General features: G+C 59.0%; 1 protein-coding gene across 1 annotated transcript; it reads right to left on the minus strand.

Annotated features, from left to right (window-relative positions):
• Positions 1-1641: 1641 nt before the first annotated feature.
• Positions 1642-12096, minus strand: LOC127579085 (elongation factor 1-alpha 2). Its single transcript, XM_052031721.1, has 6 exons — positions 11897-12096; positions 9907-10203; positions 4329-4479; positions 3712-3968; positions 2368-2602; positions 1642-1986 (listed from the first exon to the last, which is right to left on the minus strand). The coding sequence occupies exons 1-6, from the start codon at positions 12074-12076 to the stop codon at positions 1856-1858; spliced, it is 1251 nt and encodes a 416-aa protein (XP_051887681.1). The 5' UTR covers positions 12077-12096; the 3' UTR covers positions 1642-1855.
• Positions 12097-12737: the final 641 nt, after the last annotated feature.

Raw genomic sequence — 12737 nt, forward strand, 5'->3', positions numbered from 1 at the left:
GGATTGTCCTCACCCCACACATCCCTGTATCCGCTGGAGTCCCCCACATCCCAGGCTCTGGCTGATGCCTGTCACCAGGGTACAGGCAGCGAGCTGTAACCCCAGCGACAGTCGCCACAGGCTACAGCCCGCCCTCCCCTGCCGGGAGACTCTGGTCCGCGGATCGCTGCTGCTTCCTGCCCCAGAGGGACAGCCTACAACGTGTCCACAGCGCAGAAAACAGGCCCTTCGGCCCTTCTACCCCATGCTGGGGTTTCTGCTGCATGTCAGCCCTCCCACTCACACTCCCACCCCCGGGCACGGGGCCACACTGTCACTGCCAGCTCCCCCCCCCCCCGCGCCGTGGCTCACCCAGAGAGGCCATGGGGTGGCTAGCTGATGCCATTGACGGGCACACCTCGGGGAGGGGTAGGAGGTGCGTCTGGGAGGGTGGCTGTGGTGGGGGTGGGGACGGAGGGGGCAGGAGGTGCGTCTGAGGGGACAGCTGTGGTGGGGGTGGGGACAGAGCTCTGACTCTGTCGCCGGGTTACTAACAGCTCGGGGCAGGGACTGTGTGCGACGCCTGGCACCCAGTCAGGACAGCTGTCTCTGCCCTTCAGCAGCCGCTCAGACACATCTCTCTGCTCTCGTGTCATGGAGGGGGGGTGTGGGGAGGGGAGGGGAGGGGTCAGCCCTGTCTAACCCCTGCCTAACCCCTGCCTAACCCCTGCCAGGAGCAGAGATATCCCGGGACCAGGGTTACGGGAGTCCCATGCCAGCAGCCTCGCAGCGCAGGGCCGCCCCCCCCCCCACCCCCACCCGCCAGTTCAAGGGTGAAGGGACATCAAAATACTGCAGATACTGGAAATCTGAAATAAACCCAGGAGCTGCTGGAACCCCGGGCAGTGTCTGTGGAGGAGGAGCAGAGGTGTCATCCTTCCACTGGAACCGGCAATGAAAGGGACCGGCTCAGGAAGACAACTTGGTCAGCATGGAGTTGGACCCATGTAGGGCCCTGGTCAGACCCCACTTGGAGTACTGTGCTCAGTTCTGGTCACCTTGCTACAGGAAGGATGTGGAAGCCATAGAGAGGGTGCAGAGGAGATTTACAAGGATGCTGCCTGGGATGCGGAGCATGCCTTATGAAAGCAGGTTGAGGGAACTCGGCCTTTTCTCCTTGGAGCGACAGAGGATGAGGGGGGACCTGATAGAGGTGGATAAGATGATGAGAGGCATTGATCTGGTAGATAGTCAGAGGCTTTTCCCAGGGCTGAATTGGTGGCCACAAGAGGACACAGGTTTAAGGTGCTGGGGAGTAGATATAGAGGAGACGTCAGGGATAAGTTTCTTACTCAGAGAGTGGTGAGTGTGGGGAATGGGCTGCTGGCGACGGTGGTGGAGGCGGATACGATAGGGTCTTTTAAGAGACTGTTGGAGAGGTACATGGAGCTGAGAAAAATAGAGGGCTATGGGTAAGCCTAGTAATTTCTGGGGTAGGGACATGTTCGGCACAGCTTTGTGGGCCGAAGGGCCTGAATTGTGCTGTGTGACTATTTCCAGCATCTGCAACATTTAGTCCGCAGCGGGGTGAATGGTTGCGTGCAGACGCTGAGGGGGCATGAGGTGGGTCACGGGTCCCAAGGAAAACACAGACACACTGGCTCCATGTGGTTGCTTCTGTTTATTGATAAAACCGAGACCCTCACCAATACAGGGACATGCTTTTCCTCTTAAAAAACTTCCATTGGACTTTAATAGTTAACATCCAGTCATTCACCAGTGAGCTTTGACAGGCAGACACACACACATGTCCCTTGGACACAGGGTAGACCTGGAGGGGGCCTGGTTTGGTGCTGACGTCCCTGGGATGTCCCATTCACTTGCCCTGAGCCTTCTGGGCCTTCTGGGCAGACTTGGTGATCTTCCCGGTGGTGCTGGCCTTCTTCTCCACGTTCTTGATGACGCCCACGGCCACAGTCTGACGCATGTCACGCACGGCAAATCGGCCTGGGACCGAGCAGAAGGAGTCCGGTTAGCAGGAGGGAGCGACCGGGGGCACGGGAGGGGAGGGGCAGGATCTCACCCCCACCCACCGCAGGCTCCCAGCCCCCACCGCTCTGGCCTAGGATCCAGGCACCTGAGGGAGTGCCACCCTGCCAGCGGAGCCCTTTGTTGGTCAGGGGCCTTCTGAAAGCCTTGTCCACCCTCTGAACACGAAGGACCCTGGGGCACTAATGGAGGGGTCCAGAGCCAATCCTCATCCCCCAACCAATGCCACCAAAGCAGCTCGCTACTCATTGGGCTGCCTTTGTGAGAGCTTGCTGTGCTTTGCCCGTTGACCCATGGACGGGGATGTGTGGTGGTCCCGACAGGTGCACAGGTACTCACCGAGGGGGGGGTACTTGGAGAAGCTCTCCACACACATGGGTTTCCCAGGAGTCATCTCCACGATGGCAGCGTCGCCGGACTTCAGGGTCTTGGGATTGTCCTCCAGCTTCTTGCCGGATCGTCGATCGATCTTCTCCTTCAGCTCGGCAAACTTGCAGGCGATGTGGGCGGTGTGGCAGTCAATGACGGGGGAGTAACCGGCACTGATCTGCCCCGGGTGGTTCAGGATTATCACCTGGGAACACAGGAAGCACGTCCATCAACACTGTGCCCACCGGCCACCCCTCGCCAACCTCCTCCACCCCCTCAGCTTCATCTCTCCACGTTCCCATCAACCCGCCACCCCTCACTCAGAGAGACTTCCAGGCTCCAGGGGAAGGAGTTTCCCCTGAATTCCCAATCAAATTTATCAGTGACTCTAGCTCCGGCTCTCCACGTTTGGACCAATCTTCCCACTGATCACCCTGGGGTCCCTGCACCGTGCCAGCTAACCCTTGCCCACTGCCTTTCTGGAGGCACAATCCCAGCCTGGTTAGTCCATCCTGACAGATGGAGCCCCAGCAGTGGGATCCCCCTTCACTCCTCCCCCCCATCCCCCCTAGAAACAGCCCAGGACCACTGGCGGTTCCCGGGCCGTTCCTCTGGGATTGACGGTTCACCTAGCCCCTTCTCTGCATACCGACGGCAGACACAGCCCGATGTTTCAGCGCGTCAGTCAGCAGGCGCAGGAGGAGAAGCAGAGTCAACGTTTCCTCAGACATCCCCAGGTCCGGTAAGGCGCCCCTGGCCTGAGGCGTCGACCATCTCTCCCTCCACACTCGCTGCCTGACCCGCTCCGTGTTTTTGTTTCCGATTTGCAGCACCTGCAGTGTTTTGCTCCAGTTTTTGTCACCAGATGTACTGCCCCATGTTCCCACCCACCCCGTCCCCCTCCATACAGCACCCGACCTCTGACCCCCCCCCCCCCCCCCCAGCAGGACTGGACCATTTGCCCCCACATCTCCGTCCCCGGCCCAGAGGGAAGAGACCACCCCCTCACTCCCTGAGCCCAGGGACGGAGCCCTCAGGCCCACTGGGAGGTCGGGGTTGGGGGGTCGGGGGAGGAGGGAGGGGCTGGAATCTCCTGGTATTTTCCCCAGAGTTGGATCAGGCTTTCCCTCTGGGAACCTGGACCCTGACCCCTGCTCCCTGACCTCAGCTCCCTGATCATGACCCCTGCTCCCAGACCCTGGCCTCAGCTCCCTGATCATGACCCCTGCTCCCTCATCATACTCCAAGTCTGGTCAACAATCTCACCCACACCCCTCCGTCCCCATGCACCAAACCCTCCCCCCCCTCCCGTGCCTGAGCGGTGAAGGTGCAGGCTTCCATGGGTGGGTCGTTCTTGCTGTCTCCGCACACATTGCCACGGCGCACGTCCTTGACGGAGACGTTCTTCACGTTGAAGCCCACGTTGTCGCCGGGCAGGGCCTCGGACAGGGCCTCGTGGTGCATCTCCACCGACTTCACCTCCGTAGTGATGTTGACCGGGGCGAAGGTCACCACCATGCCCGGCTTCAGAACTCCGGTCTCCACACGACCGACTGGCACTGTGCCGATCCCTGCCGGCAAACACACCGGGATCAGCCGCCGGTCACAGGGGCAAGGGTCAGATCGCACGTGTAGGTCACCGAAGGGTCGCGGCAGCAAGGGTCACGGGGTCAGGTCGCAGGTTTCGGTCACCGGAAGCAAGGGTCGCGGCAAGGGCCACGGGGTCAGGTCACAGGATCACCCGGCAGGGTCGGACAGCTGCCTCCACCCCCCTCACCCACAGTGCCCACAGAGAGTGGGAGCCCCGTGCCCAGGACCCGAGCGAGGGTGGACACAGTGGGAGGGACGGCTGTGCTGGGGGGCCACACTGTCCTCCGGGCAAGGCTGAGGGCTTCCCCCCTACCCTGTGGGTAGTGACCCCCACCACCCACCTCCGATCTTGTAGACATCCTGCAGGGGCAGCCGGAGGGGTTTGGTGATGGGGCGGGTGGGGGGCAGGATGGTGTCCAGAGCTTCTAGCAGGGTCACCCCGTTGGCATTGCCCTCCTTGCGCTCAACCTTCCAACCTTTGAACCATGGCATCTGTTGGCAGAAGGGCAGAGGTCAGGCAGAGACAGCACCTCCCAGACCCCAGCCCAGGCTGCAGCTATCCCTGGGCTATCCGACCCTGGCAAGCATCACACTTGGGGCCAACCTCACCCCAAGCCTGTATCTACAGGCTGCTGGGATATTTAGTAAGGAGTTGGAGACATTCCCCCCCCACCTTCCAAACGCCCCTGCGCCAATCCCCCCAACTCCACTAAACCACCCCCCCAACGCCACACTCCCAACCTCCTCAATGCCCCCCAACCCCAACCCCCCCAATGCCCTCAAATCCACCCCCTCCCCAATGCCCCCCAACCCCAACCCCCCCAATGCCCTCAAATCCACCCCCTCCCCAATGCCCCCCAACCCCAACACCCCTCCCCAATGCCCCCCCAACTCCACGCCCCCCCCCCCCACAAAAATGCCACACATTCCCACCTAAACGTGCAAAACCCCCAGTCCTGGCTGGGGGAACACCGCTCAGACCAGGCACCAAGAGGTTCTAACCCAGCCTGCCTCACTGCACAGGAGGATCCCAATGTGTGGGGGGGGGGTGGAAGTGCCTGCTGGCTGAGGCAGTGTCATGGGAGCTGGGGGGGAGGGGGTTGTTAGGGGGTAGCCCCCTAGGTGCTGCCCCTCCCATGGGGAGCTCCCTCGGCTTGGGTCTGGGACATTTACCCTGGGATAGGTATTGGTTTATTATTGTCACATGTACCGAGGTACAGGGAGAAACTTTGCGTGCATCCAGACAGACCATCGAGGTAGTAAAAGAAAACAGAACGCAGAATAAAGTGTCCCAGCTACAGAGAAAGTGCAGTGCAGGCAGACAGTAAGGTGCAAGGCCGTAACGAGGTAGATTGAGAGTTCATTTTTTAACCGTACAAAGTCCGTTCAATAGTCTTATAGAAGCTGTCCTTGAGCCTGGTGGGACGTGCTTTCAGGCTTTTGTACCTTCTGCCCGAGGGGAGGGGGGAGAGGAGAGGGTGCCCAGGGTGGGTGGGTCTCTGATTATGTCAGCTCGTTTCCTGAGTTACACAGTGGCACCAGGTGTCGAGGACACCGCCCCAGGATAAACATCCTCTCCCCTCCTCATCAGCCGGTCCCTCGAACTCCCACAACCACTGCCACGGGGAACGGTTTCTCCTCGCTGACTTCCGTCCAAGCTGCTCCCCGTGCCTGTTGAGGCTCATCAGCACTTGTTCCCCAGACACACCGCGGGTTCCAGACCCGCTCCAGGGTCCAGAGCGGGACACCTCTGTCCCTCCGTGACTGTGGCGCTGAGGGACTGCAGCACTATCAGAGGCACTGACGTCAGACCGAGTCCTGGAGCCCCCGCTGTACCCGTGGACACCGCATGCTCCTTCTCCAGGGACACATGGGTACGGACATAACCCCGGAAGGGGGCAGGCAGTTGGCTCGGGCAGAACCCCCGACTGCCAGCTGCCTGGACCTGTGAATGGCCACCTCGGTCAAGCCCAGGAGCAAACCGGCCAGGAGATCCCCCGAGGGACCCCCCCCCCCCCCACCCGCCCCCACACCACCACACCGGGTGACCGTAGATCAGGATCGTGGGGCTGGAGTGTAGCTGGAACCTGAGGAGCAGCCCCTTCACAATGTCAATCACTTGGTCACCTTCACGGTACCTGTGTGTGTGGGATCTTGCTGTGCACTGACTGCCAGCTACCTTACAGCAGCAACCAGACATTGGGGGTTGGGTGGGGGTGTGGCAGTGGGGGGGGGGGGGGGGAGGTTGTGTGGGGTGGGGGTGGGAGTGGGGGGCTGTTTAACAGAGGCTGAGGAAGCTGCTACAGGACCTCGCACCTCCCTCCCAGAGGGCCGTCACCGCTCAGACCGAGGTTGGCAGGCGGCCACTCGAGGCACGAACCGGCTTTCTGGAACATTCTCTGCTCTGCCTGACCCAGCAGAGCCAGTCTGTTTATAGCAAATGACCTGGTGGGGGGGGCGGAGGGTCTCCTGTGGGAACCATTAGATTTCACACACGCGCGTGCACACACACACAGCCCTGATCCCTCACACACACACACACACAGCCCTGACCCCACAAACACACACACACACACACACACACAGCCCTGATCCCTCACACACACACACACACAGCCCTGACCCCACAAACACACACACACACAGCCCTGATCCCTCACACACACACACACACAGCCCTGACCCCACAAACACACACACACACACACACACACAGCCCTGATCCCTCACACACACACACACACAGCCCTGACCCCACAAACACACACACACACACACACACACAGCCCTGATCCCTCTCACACACACAGCCCTGACCCCACAAACACACACACACACAGCCCTGATCCCTCACACACACACACACACAGCCCTGACCCAACACACACACACACACACACAGCCCTGACCCAACACACACACACACACACACACACACACACACACAGCCCTGATCCCTCTCACACACACAGCCCTGACCCCACAACACACACACACACACACACAGCTGCCATTTCTTGCTGCAGTCTCTGACAATCTCAAGGCAAAAATAGCCCCTGGGACGTGGGCGGGAGCTGCTCCCGAATTCCTGGGAGGCCTGGTGACGGCAGATTCCTCAGCAGATAAAAATAGCCCATCCTCGTGCCCACCCATGTAAGGACAGCAGGTTCAGCCTCACCACACGCTCGGGATAAAAATACCCCTTCAACCTGTCGCACAGTCGGAGTTATACAGGCCCTTCGGCCCAACTCATCCATGCTGACCGAGATTCCCGTCTGCGCCGGTCCCATTTGCCCACGTTTGGCCCACATCCCTCCAAACCTGCCCCATCCACGGACCTGTCCAAATATCTCTTACACGTTGTTGATGTACCTGCCTCACCCACTTCCCCCGGCAGCCTGTTCCATGTTCCCACCGTCAGCGAGCACACACCGGGAAACGCCGGCTCACTCTGGGAGCAGGCCATTCCAGCCCTTCCATCAGGTCTATCCCTCTACTCTCACTGGCTGCCCCTGGTCCTGTGCCTCGAGAGACCTCGCCAATCACACCCACTGACGTCACCCTCAGCCACTCTGGTGAGTCCGGGCTGTGTCCTCAGCTGTGTGGGGAGAGGATTCAACCTTCACCCCTCTGACGTTAATGCTCTGTGACCCCACTCCCCTTGTCAACTCCCCACCACATCGACACCCTGAACTCCTCCAACGTACTGTCGGGAACCCCAGAGAAATGCACATCGCCTCCTCGTACGTTCATCCTCTCCCGCAGCCGTTGACCGTAAGGCCACCCTCCCTCTGCTGGGATCCAGCACACAGACCACTGCATGGTCCCAGCAGTGGGGGTCTCTGTCCAAATCACCTCCCCACCACCCCCCCCCCACCCCCCACCTGAGACCCTCAGGCCTCCAGGAGCTGTGTTAACGTTCCAGGGCGTGCACTTGGATCCGGAATGAGCTGGGAATGGGATGTAAGAGGTGGCAGTGGAAGTGGAGGGAAGCTTTCGATTGGAAGTCTGTCACCGGTGGTGGGACCACAGGGAGCGGTGTGGGGCCGGTGGTGGGAACCGCAGGGAGCGGTGTGGGGCCGGTGGTGGGAACCGCAGGGAGCGGTGTGGGGCCGGTGGTGGGAACCGCAGGGAGCGGTGTGGGGCCGGTGGTGGGAACCGCAGGGAGCGGTGTGGGGCCGGTGGTGGGAACCGCAGGGAGCGGTGTGGGGCCGGTGGTGGGAACCGCAGGGAGCGGTGTGGGGCCGGTGGTGGGACCCTTCTTGTCTGTGACCTGTACTAATGGTGTGAATGTGGAAGGTGTAGTTAATGTCTGTACGTGACACAGAAGTTGGTGGTGGTGTGGACAGTGAGGAAAGTTTTCCAAGGCTACAGCAGGATTTGGATCCGATGGGAAGCTGGCAGATGGAATTTCACCCTCACCAGAGCGAGGTGATGTGTTTTGTGAAGTCAAATGGAGGTGAACAATAGAGAATGGTGATGAACAGAGAAAGTCTGTAGCTCCCCGGAAGTGGCAGCACAGGTCACAGGGAGGTGCAGAGGCTGCGACGAGCTTGCTTCATTGGTCGGGGCACAGGATATAAAGGTGGGGACGTTATGTGGCAACTGTGCAGACACCGGTTGGACCGCACTCGGAGCACCGGTCACCACACTGCAGGAAGGATGTGTCTGCGCTGGAGAGGGTGTGGAGGGGATTCACCAGGACATTGCCTGGACCGACCGGGGAGAGATCAGACAGGTTGGGCTTGTTCTCCCTGGAGCGATGGAGGCTGAGGGGTGGCCTGATGGCAGACAGTTAGAATGCTTTGCCCGTGGCAGAGGTGTCAAAAACAAGAGGGCAGAGGTTTAAGTGGAGAGGGAGGAGTTTTAAAGGGGACCTGAGGGGGAGAAGGTTTTTTTTACACAGAGACGGTGATATCTGGAACTCACTGCCAGGGGAGGTGGTGGCATCAGATACAATCACTGTGTTTAAGAGACATTTAGGCGGGAGTCAAATAGGCAAGGCACAGAAGGATGCGCTCCTGATCTGGACAAATGGGACACACAGGTCAGCACGGATATGGTGGGCCAAAGGGCCTGTTTCTGTGACTCTGACTGAGCTGAAGGTGCGAATCAGGAGTTAGAAACTGGCTGCATGGAAATGAGGAACTGAAGAGCCTCTTCCCACCTGCCGCCGTCTCTGGTTCCACCACACCCGCCCCAAGGCCTCTACATTAGTTAATATGCTTTGACCGTCCCTGGAGCAGGACCGCTCTCCTGGTCGGGGTGGAACCTGGGTCACTGGAACAGCACTCCCTGCTGCACTGCCATCCCGATGGCTGGTTGAGTTGGCTGGAACGGGGAAGTGAGTGAGTGAGTGGGCTTCCAGAGGCCTGGACATTCCAGTGGTTCAGGCCCCTGGGGTGAGGGGGGCGGGACAGAGAGTGAGGGTGTACACACACAGGAGGGAATGCGGAGTCATTGGGACCGCTGTTATGCTGGCCACCTGTCAGGGGAATGGTCCTGGAGTGCAGAGCACGGTCCTCACCGGCTGGTGACTGGGTGCCCTGGGCAATGGGACTCGAGGCCATCAGACATCGGAGCAGAATTAGGCCATTCAGCCCATCGAGTCTGATCCGCCATTCGACTATGGCTGTTTTATTTTTCCCTCCCAACCCCATTCTCCTGCCTTCTCCCCGTCACCTTTGACGCCCTCACTAATCAAGAACCTACCAACCTCTGCTTGAAATACACCCAATGACTTGGCCTCCGCAGCCGTCTGTGGCAACGAATCCCACGGATTCACCTCCCTCTACCTGAGGGAATCCCTTGGCCCTGACGCCTGCGACCTGTCTGCCAGGAGGTCAGAGGTCGGAGGCCGCGCTCTCCCCAGGGGGATGGTACAGGTGCCACTGCCTGGTAACGGGCAGTTGTACTCACATTGGGCGAGGCCTCCAGCATGTTGTCGCCGTGCCAACCAGACACGGGCACGAAGGGCACGGTGGACGGGTTGTAGCCGATCTTCTTGATGTAGGCGCTGACCTCCTTTACGATCTCGTCGTAGCGCTTCTCGCTGTAGGGCGGCTCGGTGGAATCCATCTTGTTGATACCCACAATCAGCTGCTTCACTCCCAGCGTGTAGGCCAGCAGGGCGTGCTCCCTCGTCTGCCCGTTCTTGGAGATCCCTGCCTCGAACTCACCCACGCCCGCGGCCACGATCAGCACGGCGCAGTCCGCCTGCAGCGGCAGAGAGGGTCACTGTTGGAGCCTTACACCGAGCCCTCCCCTCCGACCCCACACCCTCTGCTCCGACCCCACACCCTCCGACTCCTAACCCTCCAACCCCACACCCTCCGACTCCTCCCCTCCAACCCTGACCCCACACCCTACCCTCCCAACCCCCAGACCTTCCAACCCCTCCACTCTAACCCTGACACCCTCTGACCTCCACACCCCCGACCCTCCAATCCCTGAACCCTCCCCTTTGACTCCCACACCCTCCAACCCCACACCCTCTGATCCCATCCGACGCACGCACCCTCCAACCCCACACCCTCTGATCCCGACGCACGCACCCTCCAACCCCACACCCTCTGATCCCATCCGACGCACGCACCCTCCAACCCACACCCTCTGATCCCATCCGACGCACGCACCCTCCAACCCCACACCCTCTGATCCCATCCGACGCACGCACCCTCCAACCCCACACCCTCTGATCCCATCCGACGCACGCACCCTCCAACCCCACACCCTCTGATCCCATCCGACGCACGCACCCTCCAACCCCACACCCTCTGATCCCATCCGACGCACGCACCCTCCAACCCCACACCCTCTGATCCCATCCGACGCACGCACCCTCCAACCCACCCACCCTATAATCTCTGCTCCTGACCCACCTGCCCCATTCTCCCTGTTCTCTCCCCGCCACATGTGATCCACCCCACTCCATGAGGTGAGCTCCACCCTCTCTCAGGAAGTTTCTGAATGGTCGTGTTAGATGCTTCCCTTGGGTGGGATCTCTGAGACCAAGGGTCACTGAATCAGAATAAGGGGTCAGAGAAATACCTTCACCCAGAGGTTGGTGAATCTTTGGAAGTGTCTCCCCAGGAAGGGTGTGGAGGTTGAGTGGCAGAGATCGAAAGATGTTGTATATTAAGGGAATCGAGGGATACGCGGTCAGTGCAGGGACGTGGAGCAGAGATCTTAGATTGGCTGTGATCTGAGCGAACGGGAGGGCTGGACCACACCGCTCCCATGTCTCATCTGCGCTTCCCACAGCTGATCTCTTCCAAAGGAGGCTCCCGTTATCATCACGCCAGGACCTTCACTAGCAAGACCAGGATGAACACTCCACCCCTTTCAGTTGGGACAAGGACCGACACACTGAGAGACCTCTGGCTCCTCCAGAACTTACCCAGACTGAAGAACAGCAATCACTGGATGGGGTTTAATAACAATCTGACACTTCACCATCACTGAACGTTCATTTCCAGATTTTGAAGATGAATGTAGACAGTCTGGGAGTGTAACCTCAACGTTGTTTCACCAAGTGTGGTGATTGAGGCTCGGTAACGACACAACATTCCTTGTATTCGGAGGTGGGGACGATCAGCCAGCGTTCACTTCTGATTCCTCAGGTGGATGTGGCCTTGTTCTGTCACTGGACTAAGGGTCACACATGGAATGGCCACATTGTGAGCCTCAGAGAGGCCCCAGCCCTCAGCTCCACACCCACCCCATCACCGGCAGCTGCCTGGGCCCCGACCTCTGGAATTCCCTTCCTAAACCACTCCACCTCTCTGATCCAATCTCCTGCTTTGGCAGGAGATCCACCATTCCCACAGAAGGTCCTGGGTGTTGTTTTGGGAGGGAGGAGGTGGTGAAGGTGAAATCATTGGGTGCCTTGTCATGAACTCCCACTGACCTGAGAAGTTCCAGTGATCATGTTCTTGATGAAGTCCCTGTGTCCAGGAGCATCAATGATGGTGATGTAGTATTTTGGTGTTTCGAACTTCCACAGAGAGATGTCGATGGTGATTCCTCTCTCTCGCTCAGCCTTCAGCTTGTCCAGGACCCAGGCATACTTGAAGGAACCTTTACCCATCTGAAGGACAGCAAACCACAAACGTTCAGTGAGCGACCATTCAGAGCAGCACCATTTACAGTGAAGTCTGTAACCAAACAGGTTGGTCCCAGACCACTAGGCAAATGTGCGCTCTGGTCAACAGAAGGTGGATAGTTACAGGGTTACTGCACACAGCAACATACAGAACAGTGGGAGGTCTCTCAGCCCATCGAGCCCTGCTGGCTGTTTGGTTTCTGCAGGGCAGTGACTGGACAACATTCTCACCTCACAGTCAGCCTGTGAGTTCTAACTTCGGCTTGGTGTATGTCACCGTGACATTCAACGCGATACCCTCTCATGTTATGATCATTCTTCCCCAGAGGGCCCTGCATTGTGACCAGGACCCGAAACATCAACTGCTTCTCTCCCCATGGATGCTGTCTGACCTGCTAAGTGTTTCCATCACTTCCTGTTCTTGTAGCTAACAGAGCAGGACAGATGCACTTATGGTTGTGGGGAACAACAGAATGCACTCCAGGAATCCGCCAGACCCTCCTTGCCAACTTGTTTGGATCAGTCTATGAGAATTGAATTAATGCCTTACCTTTCATAATTGACACTCTGTCCAAAGTTGTAGCTATTGTTGGGAGCCTATAAAGTACTCCCATTGGCAAATATAATGAATTGACCTGTACGATCG

Source organism: Pristis pectinata, chromosome 16, assembly GCF_009764475.1.
Source record: "Pristis pectinata isolate sPriPec2 chromosome 16, sPriPec2.1.pri, whole genome shotgun sequence".
Taxonomy (NCBI): domain Eukaryota; kingdom Metazoa; phylum Chordata; class Chondrichthyes; order Rhinopristiformes; family Pristidae; genus Pristis; species Pristis pectinata.

Coding starts and splice junctions, on each gene's coding strand:
- LOC127579085 (XM_052031721.1), bottom strand. CDS start 12,076: ATGGGTAAAGGTTCCTTCAAGTATGCCTGGGTCCTGGACAAGCTGAAG. Junction 3,969..4,328: donor GGATGTCTACAAGATCGGAG/GTGGGTGGTGGG, acceptor GTTTGCCGGCAG/GGATCGGCACAGTGCCAGTC. Junction 2,603..3,711: donor CCTGCACCTTCACCGCTCAG/GCACGGGAGGGG, acceptor CTGTGTTCCCAG/GTGATAATCCTGAACCACCC.